General features: G+C 43.9%; 1 protein-coding gene across 5 annotated transcripts in view; it reads right to left on the minus strand.

Annotated features, from left to right (window-relative positions):
- The window catches only part of enox2 (ecto-NOX disulfide-thiol exchanger 2), a 187982-nt gene that overhangs the window by 160563 nt on the left and 804 nt on the right, over nt 1–26615 (minus strand). For 2 of the 5 annotated variants that reach the window (XM_033030501.1, XM_033030502.1), the window contains exon 2: nt 20409–20786. The exons of 2 other annotated variants lie outside the window; for them this stretch is intronic. In XM_033030501.1, coding sequence (XP_032886392.1) covers nt 20409–20706 — 298 coding nt within the window. In that variant the 5' untranslated portion in view covers nt 20707–20786. The remainder of the gene's footprint in view (nt 1–20408; nt 20787–26615) is intronic. One more of the 5 variants, XM_033030500.1, reaches the window with a different exon arrangement.

A 26615-nucleotide genomic window follows, 5' to 3' on the forward strand; every position in this document is an offset into this window, starting at 1 on the left:
TCAGGATTCACACCTTCCACTATCACTGAAATATGACTGCAGCCTGCACCATCCACAACATTAAATGAGGGAATTTGCCAAGCAGCACCTACCATTCCTGCAGCAATGTTAAGCTCCACTACTTAATAAACAGACAACTCACAAAAAGGTTAGTTAGACCAACTCAAGCTTTATTGATCATCGGCCGGTAATTGACGGGGATGCACCAGTCAAGTAAGCAACACAGACACTTGACTTCCCCGTGCCACCACTTCAATGAACAAAGAGTTGCATGATGTTTTATACTGTATGTCGGTCACTTAGTCACATTCCAAAGATGATAGTCATGGTCAGAGATACAGTCAATACACCTTACCACAGGATGCATCTGAGCTTGTCTTTTGTCAATTAGTAGACACATTTCAAAGGCATCTTATCAGTTGGTACTTTCAAAACAAGACATCTCAAAGGCATCGGTCATTGTCTCAATATGCATCACTGAGACAAGTCTGGGATTAATTGGTAGACACATTTCAAAGGCATCGGTCATTGTCTCAATACACAGCAACCTGAGGCAAGCCCGGGCTTGTCTCTCTCTCTTATCAACCCACTGGAAAAGACCTGCTTGAGACGAAATATAAGCTATAACCTCGTCCAGAATTCCATTATATATCTTTTATATATTTAAAAGCATTTAACCTTTTCAGCAATGGTAGTTTTCATATGGAAATTCCAGACCCTAAATATTATCATCATCATAAATTTGTTATTGCATCACAATCATCAAGATCCTCAAATTCTCTGCAAAAGCTTTGAGGAAACATTTGTAATGCAGAGGTTATATTTGTAGAAGATATCTCAACAATTTTGAAAAGCAGGATTGGATGATCTAAAAATGCAACTCATTAAACTATTTTCAGAAATTGCATTATCACAACAAAATATTACATTTGCTGTTAAATCATCAGTGCTTCAATCACCGCTGAATTCATTACAAGGATCAAATTCATTATTTAATGTCACCCAACTAGAAACTGCCAAGTTTATTCCTTGCCAATATTAATCTTATTCGTTGAGATTTAAACCCATTTGTTTTCATGATGATTACATTTGTGCTCTTCACTCTTGATCATTTATTCCTCTACAATATTTTCTTTACATTTACAATCCGTACAATTTACGAGTAAATAATTTAGATTGTTGCTTATTCTTGCATTTTTTGGATCCTATTTGTGCTTCTCTCATTACATTAGCAACTTCTACCTTCACCAACCTGCAGCCCAAATATTTTGAGCTAAAGGGCAAGATTAGCAAAGCATGCTGCAAGATACATCACTCCAGCACTACCTGCATCAAAATATTGTGAGGGAAAGAAATTATTTGATTTTATTAACATTTCCTGGAAAAAGCCGATGCATAATTTAGTAAATCCACACCTCAAATTTCTCAAATCATTCATTTGTAATCCAAGTTCTTTATGAAAGGGCAATTTCTGAAGGCAACTCATAAATAATTCAGATTAATGGCTGGCAGAACAAATCTTTGAAGCTTGGCATTAAACTTCATCAAGCTTTATTCCACATGCACTCACATAAAAATATGCATATACAAATGTTCAACCTTTGGTTGCCTGCAGACTTCTACTCATCTACACATATTATAATATTTAAGAGAAATCACTGCCCCAGTCAGATTGGCAATTAAACATGAAGCATTTTTAGAAATATATGTAATATGCTTTAGAAGTGATACACCAACACATGGAGATAACAATAGCCAAAGGAGGTACAAAAAAAATCTTTCAATCATTGGAATTTACAGTAAACCCTCGTTATAATGGACCATAGATGGGTGGGGGTTAATGTTCATTATTGCCGATTGTCTGCAATAACCGAGTAAGGTATTATTATTGTATATAGTTGAAATAAAGAACTGCAGATGGTGTTAAATACACAAAAGGACATTAAGTGCTGGAATAACAGCATCTCTGGAGAACATAGACGTGTGACGTTAGGAGCCTTCAGGCAGATTCAATTTGCCAAGTTACTCCAGCTCTTTATGTCGTTTCACATTTTTTTTTTTAAAGGCGCCGATGCTTGCACCAGCGAGCTCCTCCCCATCAGCCCTGCTACCATCTGGCCACTATATATTTATAGTTAACGGCTACGCTGTTCATCTCGGTTGACCAACAGCAGCCTCGCAACACCAAGCCATGGATGATGTGGAGGCAATATCAGAGAGTAGGAATTCAGGTCATGTTCTCAGCACAAAGGTGTTGTCAGTTTCTTTTTAAATCACTTTTTATTAACAATGAATTTAATAACAAAGCTCATTGTTACTTAATTACAGATGGGATATGCTCTCCTTGCAATAGCAACAAGAAACAAAAATATTTGAACCAGAGAAAAAAAAAGATTAGTGTAGAAACATAGAATTGCACATGCTGGTTTACACAAAAAGGACTCAGTGCTGGAGTAAATTAGCGGGTCAGGCAGCATCTCTTGAGAACAGGAAGATGGGTCCCAAGCTGAAATGTCACACATCATATGATCCAAAGAACCTGATGATTGATGAGAAGCTGAAGATAACAGTTGTCAGTTTTCTGCACCTTCTTCCTGATAGTAGCAGTGGGAAGAGAGTGTGGACAGGGTGCCATGGGTCTTTGACAATCTTAGCTGCCTTCTTAACTCAGCAGTTCCTGTTGATCCCTTGGATGGTGAGGAGGTCAGTACCAGTGATGGATCGGCCAATACCCACTTTCTACAGACTCCTTCGTTCTTGAGCATTTGAATTCCAAACAGGTCATGATGCAACCAGTCAGTATGCTCTCCACTGTACACTTGCAGATGTGTCCAGAAAAGAAAATCAGAAATGTAAAGCCGAGGTTGCCCTGCTACTCCAGAGTTTCGCTGTACAAGAAGTTCTGAGGCACATGGAAGAACATAACATAGGCAGGCACTCATTAAACTTACAAACTAATGAGTTCATTCCGATGCAAATAAATGTTTACTGGTGTGACTAATCTCTGTCAAAAAATTTCTCTCACACTTCATATTAATTTAATTCCCTATCTCTGAAATTGCCTTTAAAAATGTTTGGGTACTATTTATTTATTTGATCCACCCTGTATATCAATGAGAGAATGTTATGCTTTGCCTGCTTATTGCAACCAAGCAACCATAAGCACGTCACATCAGCATTTTCAAAGAAAATATGATATAAAAGGAGAGGATCCAGATAGATCCAGAGGCAATAAGGATTGATACAGAGATGGAAAGATGACTTTTTTTGGTGTCAACGGTCAAGGTATTGGAATTGGAGAAACGTAGATAGAGCATAGAACATAGTTCAGCACAAGAACAGGCTCTTCAGCCCAAAGTGTCTGTGCTGAACATGATGCCAAGATTAATCCATATGCCTATCCAAACGCCTCTAAAATGCCACCATTTTATCTGCCTCAACCACCAATCCTCGCAGAGCATTCCAGGCACACGACAACCTCAGTGTAAAAAACAAACTTGCCCCACACTTCTCCTTTAAAATTTGCCCCTCTCACCTTAAAGATATGCCCTCTAGTATTTGAAAGAGGTTCTGATTGTCTACCCTCTTTGTGTCTCTCACAAATGTACATACTTCTATCGACTCGCCACAACCTCTGGCATTCCAGAGAATTAAAGTCTGTCCAACCTTTTCCTGTAGCTAATACCCCCTAATCCAGATAATGTGCTGGTAAACACCTTTTGTAAGTCTCTAGTGGCTCCCGTGAGGGCGGTCCGGTTCAGGGCTGGAACAGTGCTGAGGTTGTGACGCTCCCGTGAAGGCGGCCAGCCCGAGGGTGGAACGAGGCTCCCGTCGGAGCGGCCAAGCTCGGGGAGGTGCGGCGCTTGCAGCCCCAGGGAGGTTCAGTGCCCATGTCGGGGCGGCCTGGCCCGTGGGAGAAGCGACGCCCAAGTCGGGGCAGCCCGGCCAGAGGGAGAAGCGACACCCAAGTCGGGGCGGCCCGGTCCGGGGAAGAAGCGACGCCCATGTCGGGGCGGCCTGGCCCGGGGGAGGTTCGGCGCCCATGTCGGGGCGGCCCAGCCCGAGGCTGAAGACGGTACGGTACTCACGTGAGGGTGGCTGAGACGGTGTTCTGGCGGTGGTGGCCTGAGTCCGGGGTTCAGCCGCGGGCCAGCGGCTGCGCCTGCAGGACTGGTGGGCGGCAGCTTCAACCACCCTGGGCCGCGGTGTTTGAGCCGCGGGACTGATTTGTAACATCGCCCGGGGGGTATCGCCTCAGCGCAGAGGGAGAAGAGGAGGGAAGAGACTGCAGACCTAAGACTTTTGCCTCCATCACAGTGAGGAGATGCTGGGTGGACTCACTGTGGTGGATGTTAATATGTGTTTATTGTTGTTTTTATTGTATTATATGTATGACTGCTGAAATTTCGTTCAGACTTTGGTCTGAATGACAATAAAGGCTATCTATCTATCTATCTACATCCTTCCCATAATGGCGCGAGCAGAACTGCATGCAATATTCCAAGTGTGGCCTTAGAAAAATCCTCTAAAGTTGCATCATGACATGGTGACGCTGATACTCAATGCCCCGACCTTTAAAGGCAAGCACACACTATATACCCCTTTACCATTCTATCCATTGGTGTTGCCCCTTTCAGGGAACTATGGACTTAAACCCCAAGATTCCTCTTTAAATCAATGCTGTTAAAGATCCTGTCGTTAATTGTATATTTTCTCTTTGCATTTTCCCATTCAAAATTCAACACCTCGGATTAAACTCCATCTGCCATTTCTCCGTTGATTACTGTAGCTGATCCATATCCAGCTGAATATCTTGACACCCTTCATCACAGTCCGCAATCCCAGCAATCCACGAAGACAACATACACCGCCCTACCCTCATCGGTCACCTTTGTCAACCCCTCAAAAAACTCAATCGTTAGTAGAATCTGTTGTATACAATGCCATGTTGACTGTCCCTAATTAACACATTCTCCTTCAAATGGGAGGAAAACCTATCCCTAAGTATCTACTCCAATAGCTTCCCTACCATGCACGCAAGGCTCACCAGCCTATAATTCCATGGATTTCATACTTCCCTTCTTAAAGAAACAACTGAAGAAGGGACTCGAGCCAAAACTATAATTCCATGGATTTCCTATTTCCCTTCTTAAAGGAACAATTGTAGAAGGGTCTCGGCCCAAAATGTCACCCATTCCTTCCCTCCAGAGATGCTGCCTGTCCCACTGAGTTACTACAGCTTTTTGTGTCTATCCCCAGTTTAAACCAGCATCTGTAGTTCCTTCTTACAACATTAGTTACTTTCCAGTCCTCCAGGACCTAAGCTGCAGCTAGTGAAGATGCAAAGATCTTTGTCAAGCCTCCCGCAATCCCCTCTCTTGCTTCACTTAATAACCTGGGATAAATCCCATCAGGTCTTGGGGATTTATCCACCTTAATGCTCTTCAAGCAGCCTAACACCTCTTCCTTCTTAATCTCAAACTGCCCTTGCATATTAGTGTTCTCCACATTCATCTCTGTCCTCCATTTCCTTCTTCTTGGTGAAAATCAATACAAAGTATGATTTTAGTACCTCTCCTAGACTCCAAGCACAAAATCCTTTCTTGATCCTGGAGAGGTGCTACTTTCTCCCTAGTTATCCTCTTGATTATCATTTATAGCTATAAAAAGCCTTGGGATTTTCTTTCATCTGATTTGCCAAAGCCATTTTGCAGCTCCTTCTAATTGCCTGCTTAAGTTCTTTCATTCTTTCTTTATATTCCTCAAAGGCCCTGTCCGATTCCATCCTCTTAAATCTTACATGCACTCCCTTTTTTGTTTCGACCAAATTTACAGCCTTCACCCATATCACACCAGTGGTCGAACGCTCCAGTGTGTCCTGTGAGTGCCGCTGCGAGAGTCTTTTGGACCAAATTCACAACCTCCATCCAAATCACATCGGTGGGCAAACCCTCCAGTTTCCCTGATTAGTAACACAACTCCTCCACCTCTTTTACCTCCATCTCGATCATGTCTCGATCATCGTTGTTGCCAGCCAAGTCCATCTTACAATCATGTTTCCACAATGGCCACATCAGATTGTAGATTGTAAAGTTATCTCAAAGGATTGAAGAACTGAAGAACGTTACAGAGATAGGAAGGAACATATCCACAGTGGATTTAAATAGATTCAGACTTTGCAAAAACAACAACGAGGTGGAGATAGACAATCGTAGATGGCAAGAAATGTTACCTTAAGGTAAATTAACTATAATACTGTATATGGAGCAGATCGTTCCAACTGAAAATAGTTCTTTTTTTATTACTGTATATTGCCAAAAGTAAAATATGTAACAGCAGTAAAAGAATTAAGACAAACTGGACATGTGTTGTCTGCTAAAATGTCTATCATTAGCAATAATTTGCACACATCTCAAGCTGCTGACAGTAGCAAATTGATCCGAGCATTATTTGAGCTTTATATTATAAAAGCAGCTCCTTACAAATTTTTGGCCAACAAAATTGAAACTGGAGAAATTAAGTGCAAATAGTGCAAACAAGAAAACCATTTTCAGGGATTGGGAAGAAAAGTTAATGTGAATTACAACATTAAGAAATTACAACGTTAAGAAAAGTGAATATGAATCAAATGATGCAAGTGTAGGAACAAGTGTTTAAGTAATGTTTGATCAATTTCGAGGATAATGTGTGTTAATCTGGAGTTACATATTTACCATTTATATACAACATGGCTTAGCCCAAGACAGGATATGCTAGTGGACTAATGGAATTTAGTTAGGGAACATTTGAAGTTATTAAGTAAAAATTACAGTAAAGTAACTTTTAAATGGCGAGAAGGCAGGAATACTAAATTTATCATCCTATCCTTGATCTTTACATAACCTTAAAATGTGTCTGCTTGTGTTGTATCCCTTGTAACATTTAGTGGTTTTATCAAAAAATCTTCAAGATTTTTGGAAAACAGTTTTTACACTCTTTATGTGACTGGAGTATTAAAAGTGAAAATTCAAGCTGGGCCAATGATGGACAGTAGGAAAATCTTACACATAGGCTTCTGACACAAAATGTACAAGTGCAGTTTTTTTACAAGATAAAATCTTTGAACAAGAACTAATACAACTCCTGTCTTTGTGACAAATAGCTTTCTGTAGCAAGTCATGCTACCTCACAGTAAACAGATAGCTTTAAAGCATTGTGTTTAACCCTTCAAAGAAATGATGAGTGATGTGCCTCATGGTTCAGTGCTGGGCCCCATTAACGTTTGTCATTTATATCAATGATTTGGATGAGAATATACGGCATGATTAGCAAATTTGCAGATTACACCACAATGAGTGGCATTATAGATAGTGAAGATGGTTCTCAAAAATTGCAGCAGCATCTTGATCAATTGGGCAGTGAGCTGAGGAATGTTTGATGGAATTTAATACTGAGAAGTGTGAGGTAGCATTTTGGGCAGTCCAACCAGAGCAGGTCCTTTACAATGAATGGCAGGGCTCTGGGGAGTGGTGTTGAGTGTTGTAGGAGTGGAACTACATAGTTCCTTAAAAGTGACATCATAGGTAGATAGGGTGGTCAAGAAGGCTTTCAGCCACATTGGCCACCAGTCAAGAGTATTGAGTACAGAAGTGGTACTTCAACCGTTCTACAGAAGATGCCATCTCTACCACGCTGCACACAGTACTCACTCATCTGGAAAACAAAAACACCTACGCCAGAATACTGTACATTGACTTCAGCTCAGCTTTTAATACCATCATCCCACAGAGACTTGTGGAGAAACTAACCCTGCTGGGCCTCAACACCACCCTGTGTCACTGGATCTTGGACTTTCTGACAGTGAGACCGCAGTCAGTCCGTGTTGGCAAGAACACTTCAGGCTCGATCACGCTGAGCACCGGCTCCCCTCAAGGCTGTGTGCTCAGCCCGCTGTTGTTCACACTGCTCACACATGACTGTGCTGCCAGATTCAGGGACAATAAGATCATAAAATTTGCGGATGACACAACAGTGGTGGGACTCATCAGCGGAGATGACGAATCAATGTACAGGGAGGAAGTAAAACAACTAGTGGACTGGTGCGGCAACAACAATCTAGCATTAAATGTCAACAAAACAAAGGAGATGGTTGTCGACTTCAGGAGGGCGCAGCCAAAATACACACCCCTCAACATCAGTGGCACCACAGTGGAGAGCATTAAGTTCCTCGGAGTGCAAATTACAGACAGTCTCACCTGGTCCAGGAACAACACTGGGATTGTCAAACAGGCCCATCAGCGACTGCACTTCCTGAGGAAACTCAAACAGGCTTCACTCCCCACCAACATCCTCAGGACTTTCTACAGGGGCACGGTGGAGTCTGTACTTACGTACTGCATAAACACCTGGTACTCCAACTGCAACTGCTCAGACAGGAAGGCTCTGCAGAGGATTGTGAGGGGAGCAGAGAGGATCATTGGCATCTCCCTACCCTCGGTACAAGAACTGTTCCAGAGCCGCTGTCTGAAAAAAGCTCTGAGAATAGCCAAGGACAAACTGCACCCCCTCCACACACACCTGGATCTCCTGCCATCAGGCAAGAGATACCAATCAAGGATAGTCTGAGGATCCCCAATGAGGTAGATATTAGTTCAGCACTGCTCTGGTTGGGGTTGGATGATTCAGTTACCTGATAACAACTGGGAAGAAACTGTTCCTGAATCTGGAGGTGTGCGTTTTCACACTTCTATAACTTTTGCCTGATGGAGAGGGGAGAAGAGCGAGTGGCCAGGGTGCAACCCGTCCTTGATTATGCGACTGGCCTTGCCAACGCAACGCGAGGTATAAATGGAATCAATAGAAGGGAGTAGGAAAGAACTGCGATGCTGGTTTAAATCGAAGGTAGACAGAAAATGCTGGAGTAACATCTCTGCTCAGTCCGCCTTAACCTACCTGATCTCTCGGTTGCTCAGCACTCGCCCTCCCATTCCCAATCTGACCTTTCTGTCCTGGGCCTCCTCCATCGTCAGCGCAAATTGGAGGAACAGCACCTCATATTTTGCTTGGGCAGCTTACACCCCAGCTGTATGAACATTGACTTCTCTAGCTTCAAATAGCCCTTGCTTTCCCTCTCTCTCCATCCCCTCCCCAGTTCTCCACCACAGTGAGGAATGTGGAGGAGCCGCTGTGATGGATGTTTATGTTACATTTTTACGTGGTTGCGTGTTTGGTTGCTTTTTTGGTATGACTGTATGGCAAATCAAATTCCTCGTATGATTTACATACTTGTTTTGTTTTCATACTTGGCTAATAAAATCAAGCAGCAACAGTGACTTCTGCCATCCTACATGTGGATAAGGTAGAACAGGCAACTCAATATACTGGAATGATACCACCAACTCTGCAAAATCCTTCAAATTCTCTGAAAAGATAAGTTAACCAAGGCCAGTGCCCTCTCCAGTCCAACATCCTCAGCACATTGGTCGCAGTCACACTCAGTTACATTAAGCAGATCACATTAGTTGCATGCCAAACACCAGTCTCAGACTTCCCAAATGCTGTCACAGAGATTACCTGTGAACAGAGAGAAAAAAAATCAAGGATGTCTTCAAAGCCTCCATGAAAAACTGCGATATCCTCAGTAACTCCTGGGAACCTCAAGTGCACCACCACTGGAACAGGAAAATGAATATTTGGGTTGCCTTTGAGAACCACGATAATGTAACAGTAACAGAAGTCCTGCACAAGTGGTGAAAGGAGCACACCACCTCACAAACTACCCACTTGCCTGCCCCAATTCTGTCATTGCCCTCATCAGCCATCTTAGAACCCACAGGACAAGAATTAAGGAAGTCAACCCCAATCTGTAAAGACAGTCTAATAAGGTACTATAACAAATATTATGCCAAGTCAAAATCAACATTGTATCTAACGTAGAATTTTCCATATGATTTATTGATATTTTATCATCTCATGTGAAATTCCTTGTTTTGCATACCATACACAAAGTATGCAGAGTCGCCATAAATTGGGCACCCATCACGACTGCCCTGGCCCACCCGACCCCCAGCACCCACCGCGGGGCTCGTCCGATCTCCTCTTTTGGATGGCTCCACAGCACTCTGATGGCCTTCCTCGCTCCTCGATGGCCCACCTCGCTCTCGGCGGTTGCTCGCGGGTCCCTCTTCGCTCTTGCAGCACGGGTCCCGTTGACGTCCGCAGCAGGCGAGCCAGGCTACCGGGTGGGTCCCATGTCCCAGGCAGGCGAGCTGGGCCTACTGGAGACCTTGACCCCACTCGCCGGGAACACCCCCAGCCGCACTGCTCGCCAGGAACACTCACAGAACACATTTTCTGATTTTAGCATTTGAAATTTCCATTCATAATGCTTGCAGTCATTTAACTCCTCATTTTATGTTATTTTTTCTCAGGAACATGGTTAGAATACCTCAGTCCAGTTTAGCAAGTTTCAGAATGTTATGTTTGGTTCTTTCATCCAAATCATTGATATATGCTGTGAGCAGCTGATACCAGTAGCACTGATTCCAGCAGTCCCCATTTTTGTAGTGGTTTTGCATAATTTTGCACACTAACCTGTTATGTGGGAATTTGTAAAAAGCTTTCTGAAAATCCAAGTACATACCACATCTACTGGTCCTCTCAAGTGTATTCTATCATCCTTAAACTCCAACAAATTTGTCAAATTTCAGAAAAATGTTTTGTCTTATCTTTGGCAATAGAATTATCAAGTACAGCATTAATTAGGCCTCAGAGATACCAAGAAAGACTTGAGTGAACAGTGCAATATGACCCTATTAGACAAGATAGTTTAGTTTAGTTTTCATGTCTTGTTACATAATTTCATTATATGTTATTTGAAGAATGGAAAGCACACAGAATAGAATTATGATTATTCACATGCTATGCCAATCAATTCAGGAAAAAAAGTAAACAAAAGATCACAGGAACAGCTTCAGTTCATAGGTAGTGTTGTCGTGTGTTATGCCTCATCCATATGTTCCAAGTTCAGATCCTCGGAATACTTTACTCGTAAAAAAAATGTCTGCTTTACAAATCATGCTACTATTAAATGCTGTTATATAAAATTACAAACCTGCATTTATCCAATGAGAAAATACCCAAAGGCACTAGAAATAAAAAAAGCTTAAATGTTAATGCTGATCCATGAAAGGAGAGGATAGTTCTGATGAATGGGCATTAACGTTTTTGCTCCCCAGTGCATATTTCAAGCATTCCCTGTAAAAAGCTTGGATAACTAAAAAAAAAGCTGAAAGATGGGTTCTGAGAAAATATTTTATGGCCAAGAATTGAGCAGCAGACACAAGCCCATAAATACCACGATCAAGTGATGGACCTCACCAGCAGCTCAGATTTTTTGCTCCAAATACCTTCTTGGCGTAGTGGTAAGCCATTCTCATTGCAATGTTGCAGGACTTGTGGTGTAGGCTCTCTCATATTAGTATTGCGTTTATCATTCCAGGATTTTTGCCATGGGTATGATAAATGGTGACATGCTGTCAAGTCAGCACGGTGTATACAAGTAATTCATCTCAAGCGAGCAGAGTTCAGATGAGAAATAACTTTGGAGAAAAGTTAAAGCTTTGTTTATTGATTAAAGGAGGTTGCATGAGCAATGAGAATGAAGCTGAATGTGCAAGAATTAAACTCGGATGTGGATACTAGGACATTTGACGTTTCTGGATATAGAGGCTGGAAAAACAAGTACTGGATTTACTAAGTCAATTTCAGCTGTAGAGGAGCTCATTTTTAGTTTAGTTCAGAGATACAGCGTGGAAACAGGACAGTCAGCCCACCGAGTCCATACCGACCAGCTATCCCCGCACATTAACACTACTACACACACTTGGGACAATTTTACATTTATACCAAGCCATTTATCCTGCAAACCTGTAAGTCTTTGGAGTGTTGGAGGAAACCAAAGATCTCAGAGAAAACCCACGCAGGTCACGGGAGAACGTACAAACTCCGTACAGATAACCCCCATAATCAGGATCGAAATCGGGTCTCTGGCGCTCTAAGACAGTAGTTCTAGCGCTACGTCACCGTGTCGTAAATGTTGTAATGTTGCAGTGTTGGGGAGGGGAGGTCGCTCCTTTATGAAATCTTTGTTTAGTTTAGTATTGTCACAGTGCTATGCAGCCGATGACCATGTATGATTACAATCATGCGGTCCACAGTGTACAGATACAGAATACAGCATTTAGAGCAACATAAAGTGCAATTAAAGTCTAACTAAAGTCCAACTAAATGCCTTCAAGTAAATGCAGAATTGAAGCAGCACACTAATTAGGTATGGTCATAATGCAGTCTCCTGTGCCAAGACTAGTGCCAGTGGCAATTAACTATTAACCCTTGACCTCATTCTTAAAGAAAGTTCAGCATAACCAATTATCCATTTCCAAATTGTACAATCAATCAGGATTACCTGACACACATTTCTCAACCATTTTTGAAATGGCAGGATTAGCATGCCATAAAAGTATGTGACCAGCACAATCACAGTGACATTTCCTTTCAAAATATATTGAGCAAAAATCATTACATGAAATTTTCCTTTTAATATATTTCATGAGCAAAATGTTAATGATTTTAATATGGGTCCCAGCCCATAGGTGTGCAACGAAGGTGGGGCCTCAAACAGTGGACTTTCCCTGTACAGCTTTTTGCAGTGGCTGCATCATGCTTCAGTGTACCCCTAGTCAAGTAGACAAGGGATGTCAGAATGTGTCAACTTGCAACATTTTGGGTCAAGAACAGTTCCTTGTGCTATAGGACCAGTGAACTTTAGCCTAAGTAAAAAGGGCTTTCAATTGAGCTGATAATGATCCAAGTCTGTCACTGTTTGCATGGAATAGAACCTCAAAGACCAACATACCTTTTCCTAAATTTCCTTGCCAAACACATTCCAGAAAGAGAGACGCAAGAGAATGCAGACTTTGCTCAACATTCCAGAAAGAGATGGACGACATTTCCATCCCACACTGAGTAAAATCTTACTTGCAAGCTCTGATAAGTCATTTTGCCAAATAACTTTGATAGTCTAAAACGATTCACAATCTTCTTTTCCTGCAGGCTAGAGCCATTCTTTGCAACTGCCAGAGACATATAGATTCCCAACATGTAATGAAGCTTTGCATGCACAACATTTAATCACAGCTTAATGCAACCACACATTAAGGTATCAGTCAGCATAAAGACCACATTATGTATATTTTCTCCTCTACTTTCACTGGGATTTGTACATTGCAATTCTGCAATAATTATCCAATTTTGATCTCAAATGAACCATCAAATGATGGTTTGGTCATTGTTGCAGCATAGGAGTGGGACATGGACCATACCCGTGCAACTTAACAAATGCGCTATCAAATGATCCACATAATGCCTCCACATTGTTGACAGGCTAAGTAAACTCCGATGACACTGCAACAATTATGCTAAAATGGCAAAAGATAAATAAAGAAAAGTGACATCAAGAGATAATGAATAAATATTTATCCAAAAATACACACACTCATTATCTGACATTTAATGTGCTACATTCATTCTTCTAACACAATCAAATCAGCCTGCCCTCAATTAATTCAATAAAGTGTAGATGATGCAATGTCCCTCTGTGAGCACTCCATCCTCCAACACCTGTAATCCTGATCCACATATGCTCGCATTCTTTTTGTGGATTTTAGCTCCGCATTCAATACCATCGTTCCTGTAAAGTTGATACACACTTTACAGGAACTGGGGGTCAACTCATCTCTATGTAAATGGATCTATAGCTTTCTATGTGACAGAAAACAGGTGGTAAAAATTGGTAACCATGTCTCACTGGCTAGGTTCCTGAACATCGGCGCCCCCCAGGGTTGCGTTTTATCACCTCTTCTGTACTCTGTATACACACATTTTTGGTGTTCACACTCTGACTCTGTCTTGTTATTTAAGTTTGCAGATGACACATCTGTGGCAGGTCTTATTACCAATAACATCGAAACCGTTTACCGTAGTGAAGTAGAGGAGCTAGTAAGGTGGTGTGAGAACAACAACCTCATACTTAACATCTCAAAAACTAAGGAGCTGGTTGTTGATTTCAGAAAGAAGGCCACCCCCCTCCTCCCTCTCTTCATCAATGGAGAGGTGGTTGAGAGGGTCACCTCCTTTAAGTTCCTCGGGACCACCATACATCAATCCCTATCATGGGAGCTCAACACCAGTCTCATAATCAGTAAGTACCACCAGCAACTCTACTTCCTGCGGCAGCTCAAGAAATTCAGGGTCAGTCGACCAGCCATGACCCACTTCTATAGGTCTACCATAGAAAGCATACTCACATTCTCCATGCTTGTCTGGTATGATCACACAACCTCGCAGGATAAGATTCGGCTGGAGAGAATAGTGCGCCGAGCTTCTAAGATCATCGGTTGCAGCAGACTTCCCTCAGTGACATCACTTTACTCAACAAGACTCACCAGAAAGGCCAAAAAAATCATAGCAGACCACTTTCACCCGGCACATTACCTCTTTAATCTCCTCCCATCAGGAAGGAGTTATAGAAGCATTAAAAGTAAAACATCTCGCTTCAGAGACAGCACCTACCTCCAAGCCATCAGATATTTGAATTTGCACTAATCACTTTGCACTTTCTTTTGCACTTGCACTTACGCTTAACATGACGCTGCTGGGTACTGTCCTTTTTGTATATATTGTCCTTCGTACGGTATTGTCTGTATTATTTATTGTGGTATATGTGGTGGTTGTATTGTACTGTATTGTATCTGTCTGAGAGCGAACCAAGACACATTCCTATCAACTTGTTGACATGGCAATAAATTTCTTGAATCTTGAATGAATAATCTGAGATGCCAACAAAGCATATGAGTGGCTTCAAATGTTAAACTAATTAAAAATCAATAATAAAAATAATAGATCATAAGATTTTTTTCTGTTTTATACAAATATTCTGTTTGGAATGGACGTTGTTTTAAACCTTCAAACCTTTACTTGCCCACTGCAAGTAAATACAATATTAGCCCAATATATTTTAGTGCTGTTAGGCAAGTGACTTTATTGGACAAATCCTTACATCATCCAAAAGTAGCTCATAAATCATTACCAATGATATTTGTTACATGTATTAAGATTTTACTGGCCAGACTTCAGGAACTGGTAATTGGCAGATCCTGCATTGCATTATATTTTTTCTCATTTAACTACTTAATATAAATTCATACAACCACCATAGCTACAGGAGACAATTTATTCCTCAGATTCCTCCCAGCATGTTCTGCTACACAGTAGGGCCTTTCGACGTTTGCCCACAACCAATACAACATGAGAAAATTGACTGATCATATGCCTCATTTCAAGCTTCCCAACCTGATCATAATCTAACTCATAACCTTTGGACATGTCCAAAAAAAAAAATCTAACTCTGCCTTGTATATAGATGGACCTGTAATGATTTACAAAAACACGAGTGAAAACCATGTTGCTGATCTAAATAGTCAATCCTTAACTTCAGGCCATTCCTTTCAGAATCATCTCAATTTCATCATCTCGCATTTTGTTAACTCAAATGAAAACAGATCAATCTTACTTCAAGGTTAAGGTTTCAAGGTCTGTTTATTGTCACATGTACTAATTAAAGTACAGTGAAATTCGATTACCATGCAGCCATACTAAAAGAAGCAACAAGACACACAACTACATAAAAGTTAATATAAACATCCACCACAGTGGATTCCCCACTGTGATGGAAGGCAATAAAGTCTAATCTTCTTCCCTCTATTATTCTCCTGCGGTCGGGGAGTCGAAACATCCCGGTCGGGGAGTCGAAACATCCGCAGTCGTGCGATCAAAACTCCTGCATCCAGCTATCAAAGCTCCCGTATCGGGACGATCGAAGCACCTGCGTCAGGGCAGTTGAAGCTCCTGGGGTTTGGAGCTGCTGAAGTAGGTCCCTAACCAGGTACCACCAGCTCCGCGGTGTTCATTCCGCAGGCTCCCGCAGTTGGAGCTCCCCGAAGTCGGTCCCCAGCAGAGGCCGCCAGCTCCACAATGTTAAGCCGCAGTGCGGACGGAGATACGATACGGAGTAAGTCGCATCTCCGTCGGGGTAAGAAATTAAAAAATAATTCCCCCAACCCACCCCCACCCCTCACATAAAATAAGCTAAAGAACACTAAAACATACATTTAACACATACTAAAAAACAACAAAGAAGGAAAAGGACGAGACAGACTGTTGGCGAGGCAGCGATTGCTGGTGCCACCCAGTGCACTTTCTCTGCATAGAACAATCTATCCACATTGTCTTGTAAATTGTTTCTTTTTATTGTATGGCTGCAGAAACCAAGTTCCTAACGGATAATTTATTTTATTTAGCGAATGCAAAGTCCTTTAGCCAAGCGGATAAATAAAGTTCATTGAATTGAATTGAATCCTAAAAGGTGCCATCATCATTTCCCAGCTCCTCTACAGGATACTATGTATCATACTTCTGTCCACAAGTTAAGGAAAATTACAATAAATATACTTATTTAGGGTACTTGTATGCCAAACAATTACTAAAATGCGATAAAAGATGCAATTGTAATTGTAATTATTTTTAAAAACAGAACCTAAAGCAAAATAACAGCAATATTTAGACATTTTAAATCCCATACCATCTTGGTAAATTCCCCAGACCTGTAGTTCTCATCACACTCTATTTTTCCTATTTACACATCCATCACTTCTCCAATTCCTTTTCTACCAAGAGGAATCACAGTTAGTTCATTGTCAAATAGCTTGGTTGCTGCTAAGCATTAACAGAGTTGATATTTAGTGTGCAAGGAGGAACTGCAGATGCTGTTTTACACCAAAGATAGACACAAAATGCTGGAGTAATTCAGCGGGTCAGGCAACATCTCTTGAGAAAAGGAATAGCTGATGTTTCGAGTCGACTCTTCATCAGACAGTTGATATTTATGTTGGCTGAGAAACTGCAAGGTGACGGGTGATTTGGAAATATACCTTGCCAGAAGGCCAAGGGGCCTTGGCAGCATTACCAGAGCTTTGTTGTAGCCACATTGAGGATCAGTGACAGAACTTTTAATATGGATAGTTCCATGCTCAGCAATGCCGTTTTAGATGTTTAATGTTCTCCATTTTATCAAAGCTGACACCAATTTACCATGCCTCAGTCAGAGTCTCCATCGCTCATGGACAACTTCAAAAGGCAGAGAGAAATAAAAATGGACTGCCAAAAGAAAAAAAAGACTCCTTGAATGGATGCTGGGACAGGCCAGGCTTGTATCTGTTAAAATTTAGACGGGTGAAAGGATACTTAATTGAAACTTCCATGATCTTTGAGGAGACCCGACAGGGTGGATGTGCAGAGGATATTTCCACGTGTGGGAGAATGTAGGAATTAGGGGGTTACTGGTTAAAAACGTGTTGCTCACTTTAAAATAAGACAAGACAAAAATTTAACTCTCCGCAGTGGAATCTTTGAAATTCTCTTCTGCAAAGTGCATTTTTAAGGCAGAGATGGAATGGGATGAAATATTGTTGGTGAAATAAAGAACTGAAGTTGAAATCAGAGCAACTATGATCGTTTTGAATAGTGGAGTGGGCCTGAAGGAACGAATGCTCCAAATTCATGTCCATGCCCAAAGGTGACTTGGGTTGAAGACCTTGCCATCCAACATCATGTTGTCCATGCTATCTAGGTAAAGCATACCACACAAGTACAAATAAATTATGAGTACAACAGATTGTGCAAAAAAAAAGGAAACATGATGTAGCGTTTCAGCCACACAGAAAGTGTAGATAAAAACTGTGCAAGGGCTGCAATGAGGTAGATTGGAAAAATCGGGACGAAATCCTCAGCTTATGAGAGGTCCATTCAAGAGTTTGATAACAATGGGAATGAAGCCGTTGTTGAATGTAGTGGCATATGCTTTCAAGCTTTTGAATCTCTTACCTGATGGGAGAAGATGGAATTATAGAGGAGCTGGGCAGCTGTTTGCAGAACTGATTGGGCACAGTTTGGGTAAGTGACTGGGCATGTCCACAGCGCTGTCATTTTGCCATTTTGGGCAGAGCGATTGCCGTACCAGGCTGTGATGCATCCCGATAGGATGCTTTCTGTAGAGCACTTGTAGAAGTTTGGCAAGTGTTATTGGAGAAATTCCCTTGCCCATTGCTCCTAGTTAAAAATGTGGCCTACAATGAGATGCTCAGTTTAAATTGTGACTAAGCATTGATCAATGTGTATTTAATATATTTTGTTGCCATGTACATAAAATGCACACAAATCAGAATGTAAACAAGAATTGATGGACAACCCCAGCATTTAAACCATTTGCACAACAGCAAACCTTGAAACTGTTAAGCCCCTGTCCCACGATGCGAGTTTACCCAAGAGCTCTCCTGAGTTTAAAAAAAAAATCAAACTCGTGGTAAGTACGTAGCGGGTACGTCGGAGCTCGTGAATGTCTCGTAGCGGCTCATAATGCTAACGGCAGGTACTCGGGAAACGCGGTAACTCGTGAAGTTTTTTCAACACTGTGAAAAATGTCCAAGAGTAAAAAAACTCATGATGAAGTACCACGAGTTTGATTTTTTTTTTAAACTCTGGAGAGCTCTTGGGTAAACTCGCATCGTGGGATAGGGGCTTTACACTTTGTTGCATTATCAGTGAATTATATTTAAAGTGTACTAGCCTAGCCCAATGTTCATTGTTTTGACCAAACTTCAAATCTTATGAATGCAGATTAAAGTTCTATCACAAACACTTAAAAAGAACAGGTTTTTAAAAGGCAAAAGAAAGTTTGACATACCAATTACTTTAAATTATTTCAATACTTCAATCAAGTTCTTATAAAACATTGAAATTTGTGCAAGAAAGTGTTCTTTCATTACTGTGTTTCTACCCGAAAATTATTTAATGTGATTGGTACTCGGCCAACATAGTAACATCACCACCACTGGATACTGGAGAATATTGACATGACCGAATGACAGCATTCACTGAGAAAGAGGAAGTCTGCACCACAGAACTCTCGTGTAGACAGCTTTCTTCAAGGACAGCATTGAATGCCAATTATACCATGTTATTGCACGATGCATTTAGGTAACATGCACATATCAAGTTCTACTTTTGTTTGAATGACACGAGGAAAAACAGAATGGGGCCAACCTTCGCTTTTAATATAGAAAAGGATGACACCAAACTCCCACTTGTTACAAAATAGCTACATAACATTTTGGCAGCAATCTGGGAATAAAATGGTAAGAACTCTGAAATCAAGATCCTTAGAGAGATAGAGCATTGCCCACATAATCTATTTGATGCAAAATGATAAAAAAATTAGATCTATTTCAAGAATGCCAATGAAATCCAATACACAGCAAGGTCAATGGTTTCTGCAAAATCTGTACGTGCAATTTGAATATCACTGGATTTCTGGATTTCACTTTTGAATTGTTAAAGTACCAATTTCAATATTCTGATCTGGGCAACCAAAGTTTCTGTTTGTATAATCTCACATTCCGAATAAGGTTAGGATTGTGCAAAATGACCTGGTCTCGAAAGTTCCATTTGATTATGAAGAAATTACGAGCATGTAAAAGATAGACGGGATCAAATTTTGCACGACACGAATGAGTACAAACGCAAACAATTATTTGATAATTCATATAATTCACCATAAAGTATAAACGGAATTAAAGAATATCAAAGACAAAAAATAACATCTCCTATAGCCCCTTCTCATTTCACTTTTTAGGACTCTCTGTTAGGAGGTTTGGGAATATGTATCAACGTTTCCAAGTTACAAATGACTATTACAGAAGGGCACAAAAAGCCGAGAGTTACGTCCACTTGTAGCTTTACTGAAAGGTCGTCGAGCTGTAATTTCCCTGCCTCTACGGATTTTGGAGGGGGGTTTTTAATTTCACTTTGAACTGCCATGGTGCAATTAGCGAATTAAAGCTCAACTCAAGACTGCTGAACAAAAATGTTACACACTTCCAAAAACCCAACCAGCATACAAACCCATAATAACGCTGTTTCAGGAAACCTGTGATCTGCCGGTCCAGCTATCTACAAACCTACAATCCCGCCAGGAGGCGCCTGACATCGCGTCCATGCACGATATATGGACTCAAATCAATTAAATGGCAACTTGGTAGTTTCGTCTTTAAATAAAGAACAGAGAAGGAAATGCGTGGGGGACAATTCCGTGTATGATTAGCAGCTACATTAGACGATCAAAACGGGAAGCTCGCCATAAGCTACAATTTTTTTTTAAAGCATCCAAAGTGCACAGGTTGCAATAACATAAAGGAGACTCAAAACGCACACATTCTCACTAACGCGACCGCTGGTTTAACTGTGAATGTACTCACCGTTCACCAAACCACGGCTGTTAATCTGATCGACTGTTCCGCGTTTCCATTCAGCTGAACGTCGAGCAAAGATGGGCCGCTGGCGGTCACGTGACGGAGCCGCGGGGAGGAGAGAGTCACAGCTCAGCCGAGCAATCCGCGCACGCGCGCCAGCCTCCACGGCGGCTGGCAGGTGGGATATCTGGTTGCCGTGGAGACGGTTGAGAGGCGGAACGTTTCTCCACCCGGACATGTTTTCAGTGAACGCAGAGTTGGAGCGAATGGTTCCTGTTGGGTCGACGTCCGTCATGTTGAGCATGTTCACACTTCGCAATGTTTTTTTTTAATTGTCGTAGACAACTTGGGAAAAAAACATATATGAGGTCGCTCCAGTCTGTGCTAAGGAGGCGATGTAGGAAAGAAAGAGGAAATCGAATTTCACTTTTTTTCCCTTACCCTTACATATCTCTATCTAGACTACACTTCTTCCCACCCTGCTTCCCGTAAGGACTCCATCCCCTACTCCCAATTCCTCCGTCTACGCCGCATCTGCTCCCAGGATGAGGTGTTCCACTCCAGGGCATCGGAAACGTCCTCATTCTCCAGGGAACGGGGGTTCCCCTCCCCTACTATAGATGAGGCTCTCACCAGGGTCTCTTCAATACCCCGCAACACTGCTCTCTCTCCCCATCCCCCCCCCACTCGGAACAAGGGCAGATTCCCCCTAGTCCTCACCTTCCACCCCACTAGCCGTCACATACAACAAATAGTCCTCCGTCATTTTCACCACCTCCAACGTGACCCCACCACTCGCCACATCTTCCCATCTCCCCCCATCTGCTTTCCGCAAAGACTGCTCCCTCCGTAACTCATTGGTCAATTCTTCCCTTCCCACCCACACCACCCCCTCCCCGGGCACTTTCCCTTGCAACCGCAAGAGATGCTACACTTGTCGCTTTACCTCCCCCCTCGACTCCATTCAAGGACCCAAGCAGCCATTCCAGGTGCGACAGAGGTTCACCTGCACCTCCTCCAACCTCATCTATTGCATCCGCTGCTCTAGATGTCAGCTGATCTACATCGGTGAGACCAAGCATAAACTTGGCGATCATTTCGCCAAACACCTCAGCTCGGTCCGCATTAACCAACCTGATCTCCAGTGGCTCAGCACCTCAACTCCCCCTCCCATTCCGAATCCGACCTTTCTGTCCTGGGCTTCCTCCATGGCCAGAGTGAGCACCACCGGAAATTGGAGGAGCAGCACCTCATATTCTGCTTGGGCAGTCTGCACCCCAGCGGCTTGAACATTGACTTCTCCAATTTCCGGTAGCCCATGCTGTCTCCTCCCCTTCCCAGCTCTCCCTCAGCCCTCTGGCTTCTCCTCTTCCTTTCTTCTTCCCGCCCCCCCACCCCCCACCCTGCATCAGTCTGAAGAAGAGTTTTGGCCCAAAACGTTGCCTATTTCCTTTGCTCCATAGATGCTACCGCACCGGCTGAGTTTCTCCAGCACTTTTGTCTACTTTCCAGCATCTGCAGTTTCTTCTTGAACATATCTCTAGCCTCCCTCTCCCCTGGCTCTGTCTGAAGAAGGGTCTCGACCCGAAACGTCACCCATTCCTTCTCTCCCAGAGATGTTACCTGTCTCGCTGAATTACTCCAGCATTTTGTGTCTATCATTGTTTTCATTCCTTGCAGGTGAGGATTGACCCATTTGAAGCAATTTATTGTCTATTCTGCAATCAGGTTAAAGGAGCTGGTGGTGGCTTTTTTTAAAAACATGTTTCTTTGGCTATCTGCCCGCATCCCTGTATCTACAAAATGGAAATGACATCCATTCAAACCAAGATATCTGAACCTCATGCCAGTATTACAATGATTTATACAGCTTGCTGTGGCAATGTGTCAAGTAAAACCAGGACTCAATAGGTTTGAATTCTGGTTCCTCCCTCAACATTTGTAAACTTGTGTTCAAAAAGTTAGAAGTTTAGTGATTTAAATATACTTGAAATAAGACCAGACTCTGTCCTTTGAATGCTACAAGCAACATAATCAATTAAAGGTAGACAGAAAATGCTGGTGGAACTCAGCGGGTGAGGCAGCATCTATGGAGAAAAGGAATTGGTGAAGTTTTGGGCTGAGACCCTTCCTCAGACTAATGTGGTGGGGGGGGAACAGAAAAATGAATGAAAGACAGTAGGATTGTGGGAGAACTGGGAAGAGGGAGGGCAAGAAGGCTTCCCGATGGGCCGCGGCTGTGGACTGGGAACGCGGCCGGAGATCATTATCGAGGTGCCGCGGTCTCGATGCCTCCCAGATCGCTGCGTAGAAGCCCAGGTCAGGGCCCGGCCGGGGCCTCGTGGGTAGAAGCCTGGGTCGGGCGAAGCGGCCGACAGGTCAGCACCACATAGGCATGAAGTGGGGCGTCGACAGGGGTGAGGCCTCGGCAGTGGCAGCGGTGAAGCCTCGCGATGACGGGGCCTCACTGGTGAAGCCTCACTGCGGCGGCGATGCCTCGTGGGTCAGCCTGTGGTCGATGGTCAATGAGAGGACCACCGTGAGAGAGGAGGGGAAGAACAATGGAGGACACGGCGTGGGGGGGCCGCCGTGAGGGGAGAGGGGAAGAACAATCAATAATGGGGGGGGGGGGACACAATGGGGATCCTGCGTGGGGGAACTGCCGTGGTGGGGGGGAGGGGGGAACAAAAGGGGGAGCCAGCGTGCTTTGTAACTTTGTCAGCGCCGTAGGTGGCTGCTATTTGTATACATTGTGCATGCAAGCAAAAAATCTCACTGTGCTTAGTCACATGTGACAATAAAGTATTCCTATTCCTAAGAAGGGAGAAACCAAGGCCTATCTAAAATTAGAGAAGTCAATGTTCATACTGCTGGGTGTAAACTACCCAAGCGAAATATGAGGTGCTGTTCCTCCAATTTGCGCTGGGCCTCATTCTGGCAATGGAGGAGGCCCAGGACAGAAAGGTCAGATTGGGAATGGGAGGGGGAGTTGAAGTGCTAAGCAACCGAGTGATCAGGTTGGTTAAGATGGACTGAGCGGAGGTGTTCAGCGAAGCAATCTCGCCGATGTAGAGAAGTTGACACCTGGAACAGCGGATGCAGTAGATGAGATTGGAGGAGATGCAGGTGAACCTATAATGTGAGGTTAACGACTTTGGTGGCAAAAACAGGAAAGTAGATTATTATCTGAATGGTGGCCGATTAGGAAAGGGGGAGATGCAACGAGACCTGGGTGTCATGGTATACCAGTCATTAAAAGTAGGCATGCAGGTGCAGCAGGCAGTGAAGAAGGCGAATGGTATGTTAACATTCATACCAAAAGGATTTGAGTATCGGAGCAGGGAGGTTCTACTGCAGTTGTACAGGGTCTTGGTGAGACCACACTTGGAGTATTGCGTACAGTTTTGGCCTCCTAATCTGAGGAAAGACATTCTTGCCATAGAGGGAGTACAGAGAAGGTTCACCAGACTGATTCCTGGGATGTCAGGACTTTCATATGAAGAAAGACTGGATAGACTCGGTTTGTACTCGCTAGAATTTAGAAGATTGAGGGGGGATCTTATAGAAACGTACAAAATTCTTAAGGGGTTGGACAGGCTAGATGCAGGAAGATTGTTCCCGATGTTGGGGAAGTCCAGAACAAGGGGTCACAGTTTAAGGATAAAGGGGAAATCTTTTAGGACCGAGATGAGGAAAACCTTTTTCACACAGAGAGTGGTGAATCTGTGGAATTCTCTCCCGCAGAAGGTAGTTGAGGCCAGTTCATTGGCTATATTTAAGAGGGAGTTAGATGTGGCCCTTGTGGCTAAAGGGATCAGGGGGTATGGAGAGAAGGCAGGTACAGGATACTGAGTTGGATGATCAGCCATGATCATATTGAATGGCGGTGCAGGCTCGAAGGGCCGAATGGCCTACTCCTGCACCTATTTTCTATGTTTCTAACCTCTGCCTTACCTGGAAAGACTGATTTGGTCCTTGGATGGAGTCGAGGGGGGTAGAAAGGGACAAGTGTTGCATTTCCTGCGGTTGCAAGGGAAAGTACCCGGGGAGGGGATGGTTTGGGTGGGAAGGGACTAATTGACCAGGGAGTTAGAGGGAATGGTCTCCGCGGAAAGCCGAAAGGGGAGGAGATAGGAAGATGTGGCCAGTAGTGGGAACCCGTTGGAGGTGGCGAAAATGTTGGAGGATTATATGTTTTATGCGACGGCTGATGGGGTGGAAGGTGAGGACAAGGGGGACTCTGTCCTTGTTACAAATAGCGGGAGGGGGAGTAAGAGCGGAGCTGCGGAATCTAGAGGAGACCCTGGTGAGAGCTTCATCTATAATGGAAGAGGGGAACCCCCGTTCCCTAAAGAATGAGAACATATCCGATGCCCTAGTATGGAACACCTCATCCTGGGTGCAGATGCGGCGTAGATGGAGGAATTGGGAGTAGGGATAGTCTTTACAGGAAGCGGAATTGGAATGTGTTGTGAAGTCGGCTACGGAAGTCAGTGGGTTTGTGGTAGATGTCGGTCAGTAGTCTGTTGCCTGCGATGGAGGTGGTGAGATCTAGAAACGGTAGGGAGATGTCGGAAAAGGTCCAGGTGAATTTGAGTGCTGGGTGGAAATTAGTGGTGAAGTGGGTGAAGTCAGTGAGTTCTGCATGGGTGCAGGAGGTAACACCAATGCAGTCGTCAATGTAGCGGAGGTAGAGTTCGGGGATAGGGCCAGTGTACGCCTGGAACCGGGATTGTTCGATGTACCCTACAAAGAGGCAGGCATAGCGAGGGCCCATGCGCGTGTCCATAGCTACGCCTTGGATTTTGAGGAAATGGGAGGAGTCAAAAGAGAAGTTGTTGAGAGTAAGAACCAGCTCTGCTAGGCGGAAGAGAGTATTTATAGACGGAAATTGGCTGGTTCTGTGGCCGAGGAAGAAGCGGAGGGCTTTAAGACCCTCCTGGTAGGGGTTGGAGGTGTAGAGTGGCTGGACATCCATAGTGAAGATTAGAGAGTGGGGGCCTGGAAAACAGAAGTCATGAAGAAGACGAAGAGCGTGTGAGGTGTCTTGGGCATAGGTGGGGAGCGATTGGACCTGGGGGGGATAGGATGGAGTGTGGAAATTAATTTGGTGGGACATGAACAAGCAGAAACAATGAGGTCTGCCAGGACAGTTATGTTTGTGGATTTTGGGGAGAAGATAATCACTTGGATTTCCCACTTTTTTAGGATTTGTATGATGACACGTGACATGATTAATGTTCTGAATATTATTGCGGAGGTTACGTGAAGAAAGGTTCTCTATATATCGGAACTGTCGTAAAAACCTATCTCGTTCTCTATCTGTGGGCGAAAAAAATCTACAATGCTGATCCAAATGTGACCCCAGGCTCTCAAACTCTAAATTCCCTCTGAAGCAACCAGCAAGCCATAGAGATGTAACTTTTAATTAGAGAAAGAAAATGCCTGAGTTTGGTATTCTGACTGTGCATGCCCAGGTCATGGGTCGCTCGCGATAAAATTCTCGGCGACTGTGCTGCTGCATGGGTGCAGACCTGCGTTTTGTCTGTGTTCGGGGTCGGGCCCGGGTCTCCAGCTCTGCAGGCGCTGTTGCGTTGCTGCTGGGCCGCCCCCGTCCACAACTGAGTGTCCCGTCCATGTCCAAGGGCGGCCAGAGATGTTCGGGGTGGCCCTGGACTGGCGGGAGTCGGACGGGAGTGGTGGCCCAGGCTTCCAGCCAGCGCCGGGGGGGGGGGGCGTTTGCTCCAGCTGAACTCTGTCTGTCCCACCAGGTTGACCGGTGGCCCTGGACTGGCGGGACGCCGGCAGAGCAGTGGAGTCGGCGCTTCCTATTGGCGCTAGCTGTGGGCCTGGGCTGCCGCTGTGACCGGCTGGTGTCCTGTCGGTCCAGGGCTGTCGGTTGGCCCGGCGGGACAGGCAGAGTTGAGCTGGGGTTGGCGCTTCTTCTCCGCACTGGCTGTGGGGCTGGGCCGCCGCTCCCGTCTGACTCCCATCGGTCCGGGGTCGCCCTGGACGTCTCCGGCCGCCACCGGATGAGGGTGGGGCACTCGGGAGGGGACGGGGACAGTCCAGTGGCGGTTCGGCAGTGCTTGCGGTGTTGGGGACCTAGGTTCTATCCTGGCTGCGGATGAGGCATAGCTCTGTGTGCAGGCGGCGGCACGGTTGCCGAGAGTGTTTATCACGAGTGACCTTTGGCAAATCCTTGCGCTTTTT

This window comes from Amblyraja radiata, chromosome 12 (assembly GCF_010909765.2).
Source record: "Amblyraja radiata isolate CabotCenter1 chromosome 12, sAmbRad1.1.pri, whole genome shotgun sequence".
In the NCBI taxonomy this organism is placed as follows: domain Eukaryota; kingdom Metazoa; phylum Chordata; class Chondrichthyes; order Rajiformes; family Rajidae; genus Amblyraja; species Amblyraja radiata.